Source organism: Stegostoma tigrinum, chromosome 1, assembly GCF_030684315.1.
Source record: "Stegostoma tigrinum isolate sSteTig4 chromosome 1, sSteTig4.hap1, whole genome shotgun sequence".
Classification (NCBI taxonomy): Eukaryota; Metazoa; Chordata; class Chondrichthyes; order Orectolobiformes; family Stegostomatidae; genus Stegostoma; species Stegostoma tigrinum.
Window position 1 is genome coordinate 162,790,084 of NC_081354.1, and position 20,449 is coordinate 162,810,532.

General features: G+C 43.0%; 1 protein-coding gene across 3 annotated transcripts in view; it reads right to left on the reverse strand.

Moving 5' to 3' along the window:
* The window catches only part of nsd2 (nuclear receptor binding SET domain protein 2), a 144,622-nt gene that overhangs the window by 67,680 nt on the left and 56,493 nt on the right, over positions 1 to 20,449 (reverse strand). For all 3 annotated transcript variants that reach the window (XM_048529530.2, XM_048529511.2, XM_048529519.2), the window contains exons 4-7: positions 14,933 to 15,102; positions 13,533 to 14,063; positions 6,909 to 7,065; positions 5,837 to 5,914 (exon numbers count right to left, since the gene is read on the reverse strand). In XM_048529530.2, the coding sequence (XP_048385487.1) occupies positions 5,837 to 5,914; positions 6,909 to 7,065; positions 13,533 to 14,063; positions 14,933 to 15,102 (936 nt within the window). The remainder of the gene's footprint in view (positions 1 to 5,836; positions 5,915 to 6,908; positions 7,066 to 13,532; positions 14,064 to 14,932; positions 15,103 to 20,449) is intronic.

Here is a 20,449-nt window from a genome sequence, read left to right on the forward strand (position 1 = left end):
TACTTTGTTCATATCAAACAGACCGCTCAGTGCCTCTGTCTCAACCTCTTTACAGAAAGAAAAGAGCAAAATACATGTCTTAAAGCCATAGCATCATCAGACTTTGTAGCCCCAATTTTCATGCAAACAATTTAAGTGCAGTTCATCTGACTGACTCTTAGAAAGATTTTCACCAGGAATTTGGCACTTAAACAATAGTGGGGAAAACGTCCTTGCACGTCTACCTTCTAAAGAGAATTCAGGATCTCATACATTTCAATCAAATCATCCCTAACTCATTTAAACTCCAGCAGTAACAAGCCTAGATTGTCCAACTTACTGTTATAAGACAAGCCATTCATACCAGGTATCAATCTAGTAAATAAAAACCAAAAGATGCTGTAAATCAGGAACAAAAACAGAAGTTTTGGAAAAGCTCAGCAGGTCTAGCAAAATCTGTGAAGAAAAATCAGAGTTAATGATTCGGATCTGGTGACCCTTTCATAAAAGCCAAAAGAACTCCAGATGCTGTAAATCAGGAACAAAAACAAAGTTGCTGGAAAAGCTCAGCAGGTCTGGCAGCACCTGTGGAGGAGAAAACAGAGTTAACGTTTCAGGTCCGGTGAACCTGCCACACATCCTTCCATTAAGTGTTCAATTCCCATCAATCTCCTAGATTACATGCCATATCTACACGCCAACTTGGCGACTCACACACCAGAACACCAAAATTCCCTTGGATCTCAAAATTCTGCATCTGTTCTACATGATTTTTCATTTTTCCTGCCAAATGAACATTACATTTTCCCAATCTTATACTCCGTCTGCCAGATTATTGCACAATCACTCAACCTATCTAGGTCTGTCGGCTACCTCCATATTTCTTCTTTGTAACATACTATCTCGCATATCTTGGAGTTATCTGTCTTCGCTCCCCTCATCCAAATCATGAATGTTAAATGTGAACCAGAGAGAGGGCTCCACCAGTCACATACTTCTCATTCAGAATAACTTCTGTTGTGTTGTGTGGCACTATCACAGTGCTCAATGGGAGAAACTTCAAACAGATCTAACAATTCAGTTCAGATTGAAAATCTATGAAGTGATGTGGGACATTGACAGCAGCAAAAGTATGCTCCGGCACAACTACAGCGTCTGCCTCATGGCCTGGCAAAGCCCGCACACGATGACAGCAGTGGAGGTGGAGGAGGTGGTGGCCCCCAGTAGTATTACCGCTGGAGTATTAATTCAGAGATGCAGACAATGTACTGGGTCCCAATTTCAAATCCTTCCATGGCAGACAATGGAATTTAAATTCAATTTTAAAAACATTTAATTAAGAGGCTAATGATGACCGTGAATCCATTGTTGATTGTTGGAAAAATCTACCAGATTCACTCATGTTCTTCAGGGAAGGAAACTGCCATCCTTACCTGGTATGGCATACACCCAACTCTAGACTCTCAGTAATATGGTTGACTTTAAACTGCCTTCTGGGCAATTAGGGATGGGCAAGAAGTGCCACCTAGCCAGTGACACCCTCATCCTAAGAATAAATTTTGAATAATGCATCTGTTATTATCAAGCTAGGGGATCAACCCTGGTTCAATGGAGTGTACAAAAAGGCATGTCAGTAGCACCAGGCATGCCTGAAAATGAGATATCAAGCTGGTGAAGCCATCAAACAGGGCTACTTGCACACCAAACAAGGAGGAAGTGACAGATCAAGCTAAACAAACAATCTCACAATCAACCGATCAAGATCTAAGCTCTGCAGTCTCGTCACATCCAGTTGTGAATGGTGGTGGGCAATTAAACAACTCATTGGACAAGGCGGCTCCACAAATTTCCCATCCTCCATGATGCAGGAGCTCAGCACATCAGCACAAAAGATAAAGCCGGAGTATTTACAGCAATCTTCGGCCAGAATTGCCCAGTGGATTATCCATACTGGCCTTCTCCAGCAGTCCCCAGCATTATAGATGCCAGCCTTCAGCCAATTTGATTCACTCCACGTGGTATCAAGAGTTGGAGACACTGGATACCACAAAGGCTACAGGCTGTGACATTCAGGCAAAAATATCGAAAACTTGTGCTCCAGAACTTGCCACTCCCTTAGCCAAGCTGTTCCAGTACAGTTAACAACACTGACATCTACCTGGCAATGTGGAAAAGTGCCTAGGTATGAACTGTAAATAAAAAACAGGACAAATCCTACTCGGCCAAATACCACCCCATCAGTCTACTCTCGGTCTTCAGAAAAGTGACGGAACATGTCATCAACAGTGCTCAGCAATAACCTGTTCAATGATGCCCACTTTGGGTTCCACCGGGGAACTCAGCTCCTGAGTCCATTTCAGCTTTGGCTCAAATCATGAACAGAAGAACTGAATTTCAGAGGTGAGATGAGAGTAACAGCCCTTGACATTAAGTCATTTGACTGAGTGCCGCATTAAGGAGCCACAGTGGAATCAATGGGGCTCGCAGGCAAACTCTCTGCTGGTTGGAGTCACAGCTGACACTTAGGAAGTCGGTGGCGGTTGCTGGAAGTCAGTCATCTCAGCTCCAGGCCATCTCTGCAGGAGTTCCTCAGGATACTATCCTAGACCCATCCATCTTCAGCTGCTTCATCAATGGCTTTCCCTCCATCATAGGGTCAGAATGGGGATGTTCACTCATGATTGCACAATGTTCCATGCCACTCGCAACTCCTCAGATACTGAAGCAGTCCATGTTCAAACGCAACAAGATCTGGACAGTATCAAAGCTTGGGCTGAAAAGTGGCAAGTAACAACTGCACCACATAAATGTCAGGCTATGACCATCACCAATAAGAGACACCCTAACTACCGCCCCTCAACTTTCAATGGTGTTACCATCACTGAATCCCCTACTATCAACATCCATAGGGTTATGTGAGACCAGAAACTCAACTGGGTTCAACACAAACAGTGGCTACAATAACAGGTCAGAAGCTAGGAATACTGTGGCAACTAACTCACCTTCTGATACTTAAAGCCTGTCCAGCATCTACATGGCACAAGTCAGCAGTGTGATGACCGATGTTATATACAAGATTCCCTGCACAGACTGTGACAAACACTACATCAGACAAACGAGAAGGAAATTAACAAGGGTTCACGAACTCCAATTGGCTACAAAAAGACCTGACCAATACTAACTCATGTCTATCCACATGGATAAGGAGAACCACCAATTTGATTGCGACAACAAGGCAAAAGACAGGCACGGGAGTTCCTAGAAGCCTGGTACTCCACGAAGAAAGCCATCAACAAACACACAGAGCTCAACCCCACTTACACTCCATTGTGAAGGAAAACTGGAAGGGAGGTAATCCAGCTCAACGGACACCAGAGGTAAAGTGTGGAGTTGGATGAACACAGCAGGCCAAGCAGCATCTTAGGAACATAAAAGCTGACGTTTCGGGCCTAGACCCGTCATCAGAAAAGGGGAAAGGGGAGAGGGTTGTGAAAAAAATTGGGAGGGGGGGGGATGCGGACTGAAGATGGATAGAGGAGAATATAGGTGGAGAGGAGACAGACAAGTTAAAGGGGTGGGGATGGAGCCTGTAGAAGTGAGTATAGGTGGGAAGGTAGGGAGGGGATAGGTCAGTTCGGGGAGGACGGACAGGTCAAGGGGGCGGGATGAGATTAGGAGGAAGGTAATGGAAGTGCAGCTTGAGGTGAGTGGAGGGGATAGGTGAGAGGAAGAACAGGTTAGGGAGGCGGGCACGAGCTGGGCTGGTTGTGGGATGCAGTGGGGGGAGGGGAGATTTTGAAGCTAGTGAAATCCACATTGATACCATTGGGCTGCAGGGTTCCTAAGTGGAACATGAGTTGCTGTTCCTGCAACCTTCGGGTGGCATCGTTGAGGCACTGTAGGAGGCCCAGGATGGACATGTTATCTAAGGAATGCGAGGGGGAGTTGAAATGGTTCGCGGCTGGGAGGTGCAGTCGTTTGTTGCGAACCGAGCATAGGTGTTCTGCAAAGCGGTCCCCAAGCCTCCGCTTGGTTTCACCAATGTAGAGGAGGCCACAACAAGTACTGCAGATGCACTATACCACATTGGCAGATGTGCAGGTAAACATTTTCTTGATGTGGAAAGTCATCTTGGGGCCTGGGATGTGGGTGAGGTGGTGGTGTGGGGACAAGTGTAGCACTTCCTGCGGTTGCAGGGAAAAGTGCTGGGTGTGGTGGCGTAGGATGGGAGGATGGAGCGGACAAGGGAGTCCCGGAGAGAGTGGTCTTTCCAGAAGGCAGGCAAGGGTGGGGATGGAAAAATGTCTTTGGTGGTGGGGTTGGATTGTAGATGGCGTAAGTGTCAGAGGATGATGCGTTGTATTCGGAGGTTGGTGGGGTGATGTGTGATCATGAGGGGGATTCTCTTTTGGCCGTTATTGCGGGACGGGGTGTGAAGGATGAGTTATGGGAAATGCGGGATACACAGTCGAGTGCATTCTCGACCACTGCGGGGGGGGGTGTTGCGGTCCTTGAAGAACAAGGACAGCTGGGATGTATGGGAGTGGAATGCCTCATCCAACGAGTTTGAATACCAGGCAGGAAAACATAACGCTGCTTCATTGGAGGCTGCACTGATGTTGTTACACAGCAGGGTAATGAAGCATCTGCAGAACAACAAACAGCCAGCTTGGCGAACCAACCATCCACAACCTGAGCTACAAATCTAGTCCAAAACGTTAGAAACGTGGTTGACTCTGAACTGCACTCTGGGCATTACGGATGAGCAATAAATGCTGCCTTGCTAACGACAACCTCATCCCACGAATGGGGGAGAAAACCCCCCCTCCCCGCCCAACAAAGGGTAACGAAGGGTGGGCAATAAATGCAGGCCAGCCAACAACACCTACATCCCACAAAATGAATTTTTAAAAAATCCTGCCAATCCGACAGAACCATTTATTCATTTGCTTCCTGCCAACCAACCAATTAACTATCCATTTTAATAAGCTCTACCCAACACGTGGGTTTTTAATTTCTTTTCATGTGCTACCTTATCAAATGATCTCTGGACATTCAAGTGTATTGCACTTACAGGCTCCTCTATCCCATCGCACGTTAGTCTTTCAAAAAACTCCAATAAACTGGTTAACACGATTTGCCTTTGACAAGATCATACTAAATCTTCCTGATTACGTGGAGTTTCTTGAAGTGTGCATTTAATGTGCATTTAAATGATTGACTCAAACATCTTCACCGTGACAAATGCCAAGCTAACTAACCTATAGTTTCCTGCCTCTCTTCTTTAAAAGGGGAAAAAAAAAATCTGAAAATACCAGCAAAAGCAAAAACACTGAAATAGTCTATATTTACACCCAATAAGTCACCTTCTGGAAAATACTCTTTCCTGGGAGTTACAGTCCCAAGTCAAGAACATTGAGCTCAATTTAGACTATATGGCTTGGGCCATAGTTTCTTTATCCAACATTTTTCCAGCAAATGGTATAGCTCCTCTAAACTGACTGTTGTCCGAGTTAAGAGCAATATGTCCCACAGCAAATACCAGACAGGAGCGCAAGCAGTCCTGCATGTAACTGCAGAGCAGGAAGAAAAAGAGAGAAGACAACTAAAAAGTTTCATGCACTAAGTCCAGTGAAAATACCACTAGGTCATCACCTCCCCTACCTGACAGCATTCCTACAACTGAACAAGCAACTAATATGATCAAGCAAAATATCAGCCAGTTATAAATTATAAAATTATTTTCATTATGCTGGCAAGTCTAGACAGGAAGTTCAACATTAGCTTTAAAACTTTCAACATAGTTGACAATCACATGCAAATCAAATAACTGTAGCAAGTGTATCCTTTGACCTACCACTAGATCTAGTTGTTCTTTTTGGAGATTCGTGTAGAATTTTGCATCTGGCTGGCCCAGGAGAACTAGCTGAAAAATCTATTGGAACAGTATGAGAGAAGAAAAATATACTGGTTTGAATACAAACATTCTGAACTCATACTTCAAGCTATTTGTTACCAACTTCCCACCATGATTAGCACCCAGTCACTTTTTACAGTGCAGAAAAAACCTTTCAGACAACAAGTAAAGCCATTAGTATGAGTAGGGTGCAGAGAGAAGAATAACTGAACTTTCATATGATATTTGTGTGCAGTAAATATCATCTTTAGGCTGCCAGCATACCCTTTTGGAGAGCTAACATAGAATTGCAGATACGATCCAGGACCTTTACATTGGGGTTGGTGTCAAGTGATATTTGGGCTCAATAACTGGAAGAGATTATGCAGTGTTTGCACACAAAACCTTTGCAGTTGTCCAACCTATCAGTAGTAGTCTGGACAGCAAAGAAATCAAGGCCTGCTTTCACAAGTGGAAGCCACAGAGTGCTAAGAGGCTGGGTTGGTAAGTATATTCAAGAAGGTAAGGGAAAGGTAGGCAAGTAGAGCTGAGGATTATCAGAGCAGCCACGATTTCTGAGCAGCAGAACAGATTTGCAACTTTTTTTTTTAAAATAAAAAGGAAAGAAACAGGAGTAGGTCATTCAACAGGATCATGGCAAGTATACCTCATGTCTATTTTCCTGCCCTTTCCCCTTGTGATACTAGGCCAGTTGACATGCTAAGAACGGTGGATGGAAACATGCATTTCCTTTGCACAAGTTGCACCAAGCCATGGTGACTTTTTGCAGTGAAGTCTGGATTAACGTTTTACATTTCACCCTGTTATTTTGATTATTGGCAATGGTGTTGAAGCCTTGAGACAGGCTTTCTGCCCAGTTCACCTCAGCAACTGGCAGCCACTTCAGCTCTTCCACAGTCATCTGGGCAACTCCCAAACCAATCAATACCCCAAAACCACCACCTTATATTTGAAGCAGTGCCCATCTCTTGCAGTGTAAGACCTCAGAGTTCAACTGATAGTTTACACTTACCTGAACTCAAAACAGGAGATTTATGTTCAGTTACGGGGGTTACGAGAGAGAACTTGGTATTGTAACGTGCTCGCTGTTTATCACTAAGCATAGCCCACTGAGATTCCAGCAGCTCTTCAATTTCCTCAGCAGAAGCATCTGGATGCTCCTCAGCCAGCTGCAAATGTAAAAGCAATTCAGAATATTTTATTCTGGATTGTAAACAATACAATCTTGATTGATAAAGATGATTTATGCCGATTACCCAAATAATGCAGAAACAAAAACATTTCTGGAAGTTTGAACAGTACAAATATACTTGTAAAATATCATTTGCAGGTAACATGTTGTTTCTAATCAATGCAGGGAACCAGAGTTTCACATGTGCTGCACAGTAATGACATTTCTCCATGAATTAACAGCCTTGATTTTAAAATACATTGGACAGGTAAAATGAACACCAGGCAGCAGCACACAGAGCTATAAACCAACCCATCAGCTGGTGAACAGCACCAGACCCAATAATACAGATGTATAAACAAAGTACAGAACAGGAGCCAAATTACTCAAAACAGAAAGGTTGAAGATGCCACTTCAAGTATGCATTGTCCCCAACAAAAGAGAAAGAATAAATTCAGACAGAAAGAAAGAAATTAACTGTGGTTTTCACTGCAGATCACCGAGCAAGAATCTTGGTGTAAAATACAGGTATCAGATTTATCTGTGATGACAGCCACTGTGAATCACTGTCTAGAATAGTGCCCAAGGAACAGTCACACTAGTAGTAATAACTAAATTTCTCAGCCTGTTTTGACGAGTAGAGAGAGAGAGAGAATTGGGAAAAGAAATCTATCTTGTAAGGTTAACCAGCCATCATAAAAGCCAAACTAAAATGGTAATTTCTTTGCTGACATCTTCAGTTTGCAATCTAAAGAACGGCAAGAATTAACATGAGGGACAGGAGGCATACAGCATGAATAAACACTACACTCAAAGCAATAGCATTAAGGACTCATTTCAGAAAAACACAAATCTTAGAAGTTTAGTGCTCAAGGAGAGGGAAGGTCAGCTGAGATTTTGTCATTTTACAAATATTTGCAGATCTTAGATTTGGAACTGAGGGTCAGATTTTTAACTTTCTCTCTAAACCAATTAATTTACACAAACCGAGCATCATATTTTTGGGAATTTAAAATTCATTTATATCAAACAACAGATTCATGCCTAAAAATTAAAAAGGATTTAACTTGATGATTTGGATTAATTAATTGTACAGCATTAAGCCAACCTCAGCTGATAAAAATGCTGGGGTACAGTTTAGAAGCACAACAGACTTAAAAAAACAAAACATAAAATATTCATAAAGCCTAAAACATACATTTAACTGCACCAAAGATCGAGGAAAACACAAAAGTTTCATTCTTAATTAATTCACCCAAATGTAATAAACCAAAGAATGAAAATACCTACTAGCTCTTGCTGCGTTGAGCTATCACTTTATTGTATAATATATGGAACAGCATAAACAGAAAAGATCATATACACAACCTTTCTTCATGATGAACTGAAGTTATGGAGAGCAATGGGAAACACAGACTAATTGTGCAATATTTATTTAGTTTCGTCTGTTATGGGATGAAGATATTGCTGGCAAGGTCAGCATTTGTTGCCCATTCCTAAGTGTCCTTCAACTAAGTGGCATGCTTTGCCATTTCAAAGAGTGAGCCAGAGGGTCTGGAGTCACTTGGAAGTCAGACCAATTAAGGACAGTAGATTTTCTTCCCTAAAGGGCATGAGTGAACCAGACTGGTATTTATCACAATTGACAGTGGTAACATGCTAGCTGTTAGACTTTACTTTAAAACAATTTTTTTGTGGAATGAATACCACGGTGGGATTCAAACCCATATTCTCAGAAGGCTAGTCTGGACCTTTGGAATACAAGTTGCATGTCATTATTAGTACACCACCGGCTCCACTTTAGTTTGATCATTTTGCTTAGAGTTTTGGATGAAAAAAGATGACTCTCTCAAAACATTGTCTAATTTCCCAGGGGAGGCAAGATTTCATTAAAATTGATTCGAATTGCAAAAACCATCTGATCCATCAAAATGTCATATCCTGAATTCCCAGACCTCCAACACCCAGCAATAAATCTACTGCAACAGTTAAACCCATTGGCCCATATCTCTCAATGTTAAAGACTTGCAACTATATAGTGTCTTTCACTACATCAGAATGCCCCACATGCTTTACAGTCAGTGGAGTATTTCTGAACTGAATTCTGACGACTGATGTCCGGCAAACTGACCTGTCGTTCCTGGTCTTGTTTCCCGCCTTACTTGAGGATTAGTGCTACAGTCACTGAAGTACGGAAAACATTTGTAGGAGTTGCTATGGGCCTCCAACAGTGGTGTTTAGATGGCAAATCCCACTAAATAGGAAATTACAGAAGCATGCAACAAGGGTAATACAGTAATCACAGATTATTTTAATCTGGAGATATGAGGCAAGCTACACTTGCAAAAACACTGACAGATGAGCTCCTGGAATGTGTGTAAATGTGTTTTGAAGACCAGTATGTTGAGGAACGAATGATGGAAACGGTTATCTTATATTTGGTTTCATTCACTGAGAAAAGGTTTATTATTGTTCTTCTTGAGTGTGGTCCTTTAGGAAAAGGAAACCATGACGTGATAGAATTCTTCACTGGGATAGAAAGTGAATAGCTCAATCTGAAGCCAAGAGATCAGTACTGGGGCTGCAACTGCCTACAATTCATATTAACTTAGAGGAACAAGGTCAACATACCGTAGCCAAACCAATCAAAAAGTGAAAAGTCAGGTTGCAAAATGGATGCAAACAGTTTACAGAGATATGCTGATAGGTTAAGTGAGTGGGCAAAAAGTTGGTAAATGGAACATACATGTGGGAAAATGCAAAGTTGTTTATTTTGGAAGAGAGGAAAAAAGAATAGGGGGAAGCAGTGGTCTGATAGTATTATCACTAAACTATTACTTCAGAGACTCTGGTAATGACTTGGAAAGAGGGGAACAGGAACGGGGACGGGGGATGTTGCATTTTGATCAAGGGTAGTTTCACAGCAGTTGTCAGAGATGAAATAACTGAGAGATCATCTAGTGAGGTTTTGTGAGTGGAGCTAAGAAATAAGAATGGGATGGTGATGTTATAGGGATTGTACTATAGGCCCCAAATAGTCAAAGGTAATTAGAAGAACAGAATGGAGGAAGGGTGGGGTGACTTGCAGGAGCAATAGGGTTATCGTAGCTGGTATCTGAATTTTCCTAACACAGACTGGGACTGTCATAGTGTTAAGGGCTCAGATGGGGTGGAAATGGTGAAGGGTGTAAAACAAAGTTTCCTATGGAGGGTCCTATGCAGGAAGGGGCAAAACTCAATATACTCTTGGGAAATAGGACAGAACAGGTGACTGAGATGACAGTGGGGGACCAGTGACCACAGTTCTATTAATTTTAAAATAGTATGGGAAAGGACAAAACTGGTCTGCAGGTTCAAGTTCTAAACTGGGGCAAGACAAATTTTGATGGAATTAGATAGTACCTTGCACGGGTTGACTGCAGTAGTTTGCAGGCAAAGGGACCTCAGGCAAGTGGGAGACCTTTAGAAGTGTGATAGCTAGAGTTCAAGGTCTCTCTGCTCCCGTTGAGGGGGAAGGGCAAGGTTGGCAGGAGTAGGGAATCCCAGGTGACGAGAGACATTGAGACTGTGATCAGAAAACAAGGAGGCTTGGCTCAAGTACAGGGAATCCCTGGAGGTATTTCGGGGACACAGGACTTTACTGAAGGAGGAAATCAGGAAGGCGAAAAATGGGCACAAGATAGTTTTGGCTGAGAAGATTAGGGTGAAACCATACAGATTCTTTCAGTATATTAATGGAAAAAGAATAACGAGAGAGAGAAGACGACCCCTCAAGGACCAAAATGGACATCTATGTGTGGAACTCCAGGAGATGGGAGAGGTCGTCAATTAATGTTTTTCCTCTGCATTTGCTGGGGAGGAACACATGAAGACTTGGGAACTTGTCAATTTAGTGGCCATATCTTGGGGACACTCCATATCACAGTAAAGATGGCGTTAAAAGTACCTCAATGTATGAAGGTGGATAAGTCTACTAGTCTTGACCAGACATATCCAAGAACCCTGTAAGAGGGTGGAGAAGAATTTGTGGGGGCCCTGGCTAATATATTTGCATCATCGTTAGCCACAGATGACTGGAGCGGAGTGAATGTTGTGCCCTTATTCAAGGAGGGCTGCAAAGAAAAACCTGGGAATTCTCGGCCAGTATGCTTAACACTTGTGGTAGATAAGTTACTTGAGAAAGTTGATTACGAATAGTCAGCATGGCTTTGTGCATGGGGGATCATGCCTCGCAAACTTGTTAAGAGTTTGTTTAAGAGGAGACCAGGAAGGTTGATGACAGCAAGGCAGTAGACGTGGTCTATATGGGTTTCAGTTAGGCTTTTGGGATGGTTCCACATGGTAGGCTGCTCTGGAAGGTTACATTGCATGCAGTTCAGGGACAGCTGCCAAATTGGATACACAATTGGCTTGATGGTAGGAAGCAATAAGTAATAGTGGAGGGATGCTTGTCAAACTGGAGGAGGCCTGTGACTAGTGGTGCCGCCTCAGGGGTCAGTGCTGGATCCATTCCTGTTTATTATCTAAATCAATGATTTAAGAGTCTACAGTAGATTCATAGCATGATACGGCATGGAAACAGATCCTTCAGCCCAAACTGGTCCATGCCGATAGTGGTGCCCACTCATCTAGTTCCAACTGCCCGCATTTTGTCCATATTCACCGAAACCCTTCCTTTCCATGTACCTATCCAAATGTTTTTCAAAAGTTGATATTGTACCTGCCTCGACCACTTTCTCTGGCAGCCCATTCCATACATGCACCGCTCTCTGTGTGGAAAAAGTTGCCCCTCGGGTCCTTCTTACATCTTTCCCCGCTCACCTTACACCTATGCCGTCTAGTTTTCAATTCCCCATCCATGGGAAAAAGGCTATATGCATTCATCCTGCCTATGTCCCTCATGATTTTATACACCTCAATAACATCACCCCTCATTCTCTTACATTCCAAGGAATAAAGTCCTATCCTGGCCAAGCTCACCCTATAACTCAGGTGTACAGGTTCTGGCAACATCCTCATAAATCTTCATTACATATTTTCCAGTTTAATTATGTCTTTCCTACAAGAGGGTGACCAAAACTGTTCACAATACTCCAAGCGTGGCCTCACCAACGACTCCTACAACTGTAACATAACATCCCAACTCCTGTACTCAATGCTTCAACTGATGAAGACCAGCATGCTAAATAGCTTCTTCACCACCCTGTCTACCTGTGACACCACTTTCAACAAACTATCTACTTGTAATCCTATGTCTCTCTGTTCTACAGCACTCCTCAAGACCTTACCATTTACTGATAAGTCCTACCTTGGTTTGACTTTCCAAAGTGCAATACCTCACACTTATCAGTGTTGAAATGCATTTATCAATCATCAGTCCGCTTACCTGTCTGATCAAGATCCCTCTAACTTTTGATAACCTTCCTCACTGTCAATGATACCTCCTACTTATGCATCAACCACAAACTTAGAGATCATGCATTGTACGTTCACATCCAGATCATTTATGTAAATAACAAATAACACAGGTCCCAGCACTGGCCCCTGTGGCACACCATCAGTCACAGACCTCCAATCCAGGAAACAACCTTCAACTATCATCCTCTTGAGGCTGGTACAATAGTGGTGCAGAGGTGAATAGAGAAGATGTTTCCATTGCTACGCAAGACTAGGGCCCAAGGTCACAGCTGTGGTGGTGGTGGTGGTAGTGATGGTTGGTTGGTGGTGGGGGTGGTGGGTGGTGAGGAGAGCGGGCAGAAGGACGACCTTTACAGCTGAGGTAAGAAGGAATTTCTTCAGCTCAAGGGTGATGACTTTGTGGAATTCACTGTTGCAGAGGGCTGTGGAGGCCAAGTATATTTGAGACAGAGATAGACATGCACTTGATTAATAAGGGGATCTATGCTAATGGGAGAAGCAGGGGAATGGAGTTGGACAATATAAGCTTATATAAGGTATAATAAGGTTAAGGATCAGGCTTGGTGGTTCAAATTGCCTAATTGTGCCCCTATTAGTTATGATCATCTATGACATTCCACCCACGCTTGCAATTTTAAATGCAACCGGTTAATCCTAATATTAACCAAATAGAAGCAACTTTTTACTGTAGTTTCTTTTTACCATTAAAAAGGAATGAGGTGCACTGCATCATCCATGTTACAAACTGAAACAAAATTTTGTACAATGAACAATCATTGTCAGGTCAAGTGACATCAGGAAGCATATTTTTGCAAAATACAACTTAGCTTTCTGATTGAAATTAACTTTTCGGGTAACAGCGTTTTCTTCACAATTCACCATATTTGTTGGTGCAGGCTTTAATCAAAGTGTGAAATATCATATATTTTGCCACTGCTTATCTACCTTTCACTGTCAATGCAGAAGTTTGCTCTAGAATTCAATGAGAAACCAGTTTGCACACAGTTATATAACTTCAGTTGCCAAGCAAGTTTTTAAAACACAAACCTCATCTCGGTGTTTCTGACAAAAAGCCATGAACTGAGCGAAGGCAGTGTCACATTTTCTTGTCCGCTGAGAGGAGGCTCCTTGTTTTCTCTTGGCCACAGGGGAACCAGCACCACTCTCAGAGTCTGATGATCTACAAGATGTCCTGTCAATTGACTGACTTGCAGCAGAATCATCAATACAATCTACAGTCCTATTTACACAGTGCCTTGTTGGGGTCTTCGGTTCAAACGGCTTTGAACATTGCCTTTTATTTTGTGCACTGTTGTTTCTTTTCCTCCGTCCTTTACTGTCAGCAAGATTTTCCTTGATACTTGGAAATGCTTCAGTTGGCCATTTTCGATCCTCTACAACTTCAACTGGAACCCCAGCTTCCTTTGCAACCTGAGGTGGTAGTAGTGGCCGATCATGATCGTAAACAAAGGTGTATTTAGCTTTTCGATCCTCAAGGGTCATTGTCAGTGCTTCTTTCGCTTGAGCGATCCCGACATCCCACTGACCACGGATTTTGGCAGGAATTGGTTTTAGGATCTAAAAAACAAGAGTTATTTCATTCTCAAAAGACATGCCATATTATCACATGACAAATAATTTCTTCAGATCTACTAGGGTGAAATGTGCACCTCTCAACTTAAATATGTTAACACTTTAACATGAATGATTATGCATTTAATTTCACAGCCATCTCTATGGAATTCAAAGTGCATATTTCAACACTAATTAAATATTACAGCAATAAACACACTGCAGCAAGAAAGGTGAGCATTTTCAACAATTAAAACAGAAAATTGTGGTGAATTATGTTTCAGACAAGACCAAAATGAGATATTTATAAAAAGAAGTTTAACACCAATTCTGGGCATTGTAACCAAGTTTGATCAATTATCCAGACTGGGTAATGTTAACAATCATTTCTTAAACTGCCAGTCAAGATAGGGACAAAAGGCTATACCAGTTAATGCTGCACTGGAGTTAAGACAAACAAACTCAGTGCTGGAAGCAAGGCAAAAAAGAACTGAGGAACATTAAAACACGAGGAATAAAGTTTGTTAAGAATTAATGCCCAATTCAGGAGATTAGATTTTCGTAAACAAGTTTTGTGCATAGTACAGTAAAGACGCATATTCAGAACGCAATTTAAAATATGTTCGAAAACAGAAATTGCTGGAAAAGCTCAACAGGTCTGACAATATCTGTGAAGAAAAATATCGGAGTTAAGTTTTCAGGTCCAGTGACCCTTCTTCAGAACCGTGAGGAGACCCGAAACGTTAACTCTTTGATGTTTTTCTTCATGGATGCTGCCAGACTGCTGAGATTTTCCAGCAACTTCTGTTTATGTTCCTGATTTACAGCATCCACAGTTCTTTCGTTTTTAAAATATGCTCAAAGGGATTTTCTACCTTATTTTTCTCTGCCTTGGAACTTGCATGTTTGGCACTTTCTTGGATTAACTCGTCGTACTGCTGAAAATTTTCAAAAGGTATCATGCTCTTTTCGAAGATCCAGGCCCTTTCTGGAGCTTCTCCAAAAAACTGGACATGGTATTGGCGACAAATGGCCCTATTCAGACCTGTTCAAGAAACAGAAATAGTTGTTTGCAAATTTTTCGGCAATAATACACAAGATTCAAGAATACAAAACTAACAAAATTATTTCTTACTGTATCATTGCGAGTCTTTGATTTCTAACAATATCCAAAATTACTGCACAATGCCATCATGAAAGCAACACTAACATTAAGAAACTTTGAATTTCTACAGCACTGTGATGCAAGCTGTGTATGATTTGTTTATAAAGTGCCATAACTTATGAATTTGATCCCATACAAGTGTGTCGTTTTGAAAAAATCAGGCATACCAGTGGTTTCTGTACTTATGAACTGTTATTATACACTGTTCTGCACAGATAGTAGCAACTGCTGATGCTGGAGAATCTGAGATAACACGGTGTGAAGCTGGATGAACACAGCAGGCGAAGCGGCATCACAGGAGCAGGGAACTTGCCTGCTCCTCTGATGCTGCTTGGCCTGCTGTGTTCATCCAGCTTCACACCTTGTTATATACTGTTCTGCATTGTGTTCTGACTAGTTTCCAACTGAAGTGAGAACAGGCTCAAGAATGGAACCAATTTGCAAGTCTGGGACTGACCATGTAATAGGTTAAGTTGAAAAGGAGGGACTATTTTATACATCGTGAGAAGAGAAGGCCGAACGATTGGCCATCATGAGCATGGAGGTGCAGCAAGAACAGTCAGTGGTGAATCCTAGCTCTCAGATCAGTCTGGTCGTGCGTTAACATGAATACGCAGAAATTAGCAGTCTTCATGACCCCATTTATCCCTGAAACAAGTGAAATATGCATATAGATCTCTTTTAATTACATAAAATTGGATTTTGCATCTAACATACATAGCTTATACTATGCACAAATGCAACACATTGTGAGCCCAATTGATAATTTTAAATTTGTTTCCACTGTGATTTGCAGTCTGGCTTGTGGGGTAAAAAAAATCTTAAAGAGTAGAATTGGCTCCAAATATGACATACTATTGAGGTTTGCAAGTATGAGTTGGTTCAGCAGGTGCCTGTGAATAATTTGATGCAGTTCACCAGTCATTAGCTGTCAGCCTTCATACCAGTCACCACACCATCATGAAAACTCATAATATGTCTTATTTGTGTAGCAAGCAAAATATTTTTCTGGTAGCATCTTGTTAGTACAGAAAGCCAAATGTGGGTTTACTGCAAAGCAGTAGCATGAGACAAACAGCTTCACCTGTCTAAATTTTTGGTTACCATCTCCTGACAGTGGAGCCAGGTTTAGACATAACACCATTCAGGGGCTAAAAGGTGATGAATGTGTAAAACCAGAGAAAGACATTTGCGCAGGACCCAGTCATTACACAGAATAGTTTTGATGCAGCCTCTAAGAGAATCAAGCCAACATAATTAGGACCTCATTAATGAGGTGGTCAATAGGATTGCTCTTGTATGACATGGAAGTGTGAACATCCCAATGAGTATACTGACCAGAGAATATTGGTTTTCAGAAGCTCGCAAGACAGGAAGCTATTGACAGATTTCTCAACTATTATGTTGAGGAAAGGTAGTTCAAGATCAGTGAATAAGGAAGACATTAACACTGTTTTCATTTCAGAAGAAACTAGGAGGAGCATGTTTTCTTAAAATTTAGTTCATAAGGACAGCAGTATTAAGTTTAGAAACAAATTAAGCTTCTCTCCCAGGAGTAGCTCAGAGGACAAATCACTTGGAAGAGTTTAGTTTACAAAACTCAAATGAGAATTTGGTCAGAAATCTGCAGACCTGACGATTTCAGATCATGGATTTGTGAAAAGTTCATGTTGCAGACCTAAAGGACTCAATCAATTGTCTGCATAGTCCATAGCACCACGACACAGTAAACCATTCAAAAGGAAGGAGAAAACAGAAATGTAGTTTTAACCCGGTACAGTATGGTCAGGGGAACAGCCTGTCCTCTGCGGTCAGAATCGAAACGCTGTGTTGTCTGCCAGGTGTATGGGTTTAGAATCTCTCTTCTGGGCTGCAGAGGAACTTGGAGTGAGGGGGATAAGATCCATGCAGGTGCCAAGCGAATAGGCAGAAAGTGTAAAGAGGTTCTGCTGGGAAATATGAGCAGCTAGGGGCTAAATTAAAAAGCAGAACTGGAAATAAAAATAGTCCCTGGATTACTACCTGAGCCACAGCAAAGTCGCTTAAAGTTAATAAGATTAAAGAGGTAAATGCACAGCTCAAAAGATTCATGTCAGAGAAGTGGATTCAAATTCATGGGACACTGGCACCGGTACTGGGAAAGGGGGACACTGTTCTGATGGGTCAACCTCCACCTCAATCATGCTGGTACCAGAGTCCTGGTACATTGTAAACAGTAGTCAGGGCTTTAAAATAACAGCAGAGCTTTGAGGGAGTAATGAAGGAAACTGCGACCCCCCGTGCAGAAATATTTGCGTCATCTATAAATATGGGTGAGGTACACTGGAGGGTGGCCAATCTTGTGCCTTTGTTTAAGGAAGGTTGGAAGGAGAAACTAAGGAACCTTACACCTGCAAGTCTGACTTCAGTTGTGGGTAAATTGTTGGAGATTATTATAAAAAAAGATAGAATTTATCAACATTTAGAGAGGCAAAAACTTATTAGGGATAGTCAGCATGGTTTTGTGAGGAAGACCATGTGTCACAAACTTGATTGAGTTTTTTGAGAAAGTTACTCAAGAGATTGATGATGGCAGAGCAGGACACTTCGTTTATTTGGATTTAAGTAAAGCCTTTGACAAGGTTCTGCATGGTAGAGTGGGGGAGTGGGTGAGAGGAGTGGAGAGGTTGAGGCGATTGTTTGTGGGCTACACGGTGGGTCAGTGGTTAGCATTGCAGCTTCACTGCACCAGGGACCCAGGTTAGACTCCAGCCTCGGGTAACTGTCTGCACATTCTTCCCTGTCTGCGAGGGTTTCCTCTGGGTGCTCCGGTTTCCTCCCACAGTCCAAAAACGTGCAGGCTAGGTGGATCGGCCCTGCTAAATTGCCCATAGTGTTCAGGGGTGAGTGGGTTATAGGGGGATGGGTCTGGGTGGGATGCTTCAAGGGGCGGTGTGGACTTGTTGGGCCGAAGGGCCTGTTTTCACACTGTAGGGAATCTAATCTCGATGGCAGTTGGAGATGAAGAGGTCGAGAGCAGCTAAGAGGCCTTGGGGTGGTGTCCAGGAGGAGGACTTGTGTTGGGGGCAGGTGAAGGGGTCAGTGGAGGGAGAGTTAGGCTCACAGTTAGAGAAGTAAGCCACGGAGGTGAAGGCCACGGAAAAACCGCTCGATATCCAAATGTGACTGGTATTCATTAAATGTGTGGGTGGAGGGGGACAAAGGTGAGCCCCTTATTAAGGACTGGCTGTTCGTCCTCAGTCAGGGGGAGGTCTGGGGTAATGATGAAAACTCGGAAGGGTTCAGCGTGGCTGTTGGCTGTGGACGGAGCGACGTTGGTGTCGGCTGTGGACGGGGTTCCGTTGGCAGCAGCTGTGGACGGGGTTGCGTCTGTGTCCGTGATGGGCAAAGCGGTGTTGGCGGCGGGCGGGGTAGGCAGCGGCAGTAGCGATGACGGTAATGTCTGTGGTGTTGGTTGCGGAGGTGGAAGTGGTGGCAACGGCAGTTCACTGTCCCGGAAGTGGTGTACCCGGTGGTGGCGGATGTGATGTCATCTGTGGGTTCTCCGGCAGTGGCCTCATGGCCAATGGCGGTGGGTACAATGTGGGGGAGGTGCAGGGTCAGGCTCGGGATTTGAGAGATGGAGGAATCCCATTTTGGGTGGCAGGGACCAGTGAGTGTTTTGTAATTACGGTTTTTAATGTCCAATAAAGCTGAGTAGAACCGAGTGTTCTGGTTGTGGATCCTACGGAAAATAAAAAAACAGGAGAGGTCCTTAGCAGGTCTGGGAGAGGGAGGCTCTGAGCTGGGGTAGGCTAGATTGCAGTGCCTGGAGATACCAGCGCATTGCTGCGAATGTGTTTCAGGACTCGCAGGGAGAAATGTTTCTGAAGGGTCTTCAAGTTCTGGATGTAGATATGGTCACGGTTAGGACCAAACTGGGAAGGCCTGAACGTGGACTGTAGTCCATTGGGAATGATCTGGTTCCGTAGACAGGTGCTGAGGGAGGTGATGTGGCTGTCATACCTGGTTTGCTTCAGGACATGGTCCAGCAGTTTCAAGACTGAAGATATTACAAGGGAGTTGCAGTGGGAGAGAGATCCCCTGAGGTTTGTCCGGAGGGAGGAGGGTAACTCCTTCAGGTTAGGCATCCCTGGAAGAGGCTTCGCAGTGAAGTTAAAACTGTATCGGAGATAATGGGAACTGCAGATGGAGAATCCAAGAAGACAAAGTATGGAGCTGGATGAACACAGCAGGCCAAGCAGCATCTTAGGAGTGAACACAGGATTCAGGGTGAGCTTGCCAACTGGACATATAATTAGCTGAGCAGGAGACAGACCGTGGTGGTGGAGGATTGCTTTTCGGACTGGAGGCTATTCACCAGCAGTATTCCTCAGGGATCGGTTCTCGATCCTTTTTTGTTTGTCATTTATATAATTAATATGTATGAGAATATAGAAGGCATGGTTAATAAGTTTACTGACATCAATATTTGTGACATATTAGATAATGAAGAAGGGTTTTCTAAGATTAAAAAGGGATTTTGATCAAACGGATCAAAGGGCTTAAAAATGGTAGATAAAGTTCAATTTGAATACATGCAAGGTAATACATTTTGGTACAACAAATAAGGCTAAGGCTTATACAATTTATTGCAGGCATGATGTGAAGGTGCCAGTGCTGCACTGGGATGGACAAAGTCAGAAATCACAGACACCAGGTTATAGCCCAACAGATTTTGCTGGAATCACAAGCTTTCGGAACATATCCCATTTGTCAGGTGAACTGTGAGAGAAATAGACAGAATACAGAATTTATTGGCAGAGAGATCAAAAGACTAAATAAGTGATATAAGTGGAGTGCCGGATCACCTGAAATGGCTTATTATTCGGCGCTCCATTCACTGGCAGGACAGGCCCAGCAGAGGTAGCGGCACAATTGTATACAGTCGACTGGGTATTGCTCTCCGAGTCCTGAACATTGACTTTGGGCCCCGTGAAGTCTCGTGGCTTCAGGCAAAACATCGACATAATTACTACGTATTGTCCTCCCTCAGTTGATCAATCACCTTCAATCCTTTGAGGAAGCACTGAGGATGGCAAGGACACAAAAGGTACTCTGGATGGGGGATTTCAATGACCACAAACAGTGGCTCGGCAGAAGTACTACTGATCAGGCTTGTCAAGTCCCAAAAGACTTAGTTGCTGGACGTGGCCTGTGGCAGGTGGTGAGGGAACCGACCAGAGGC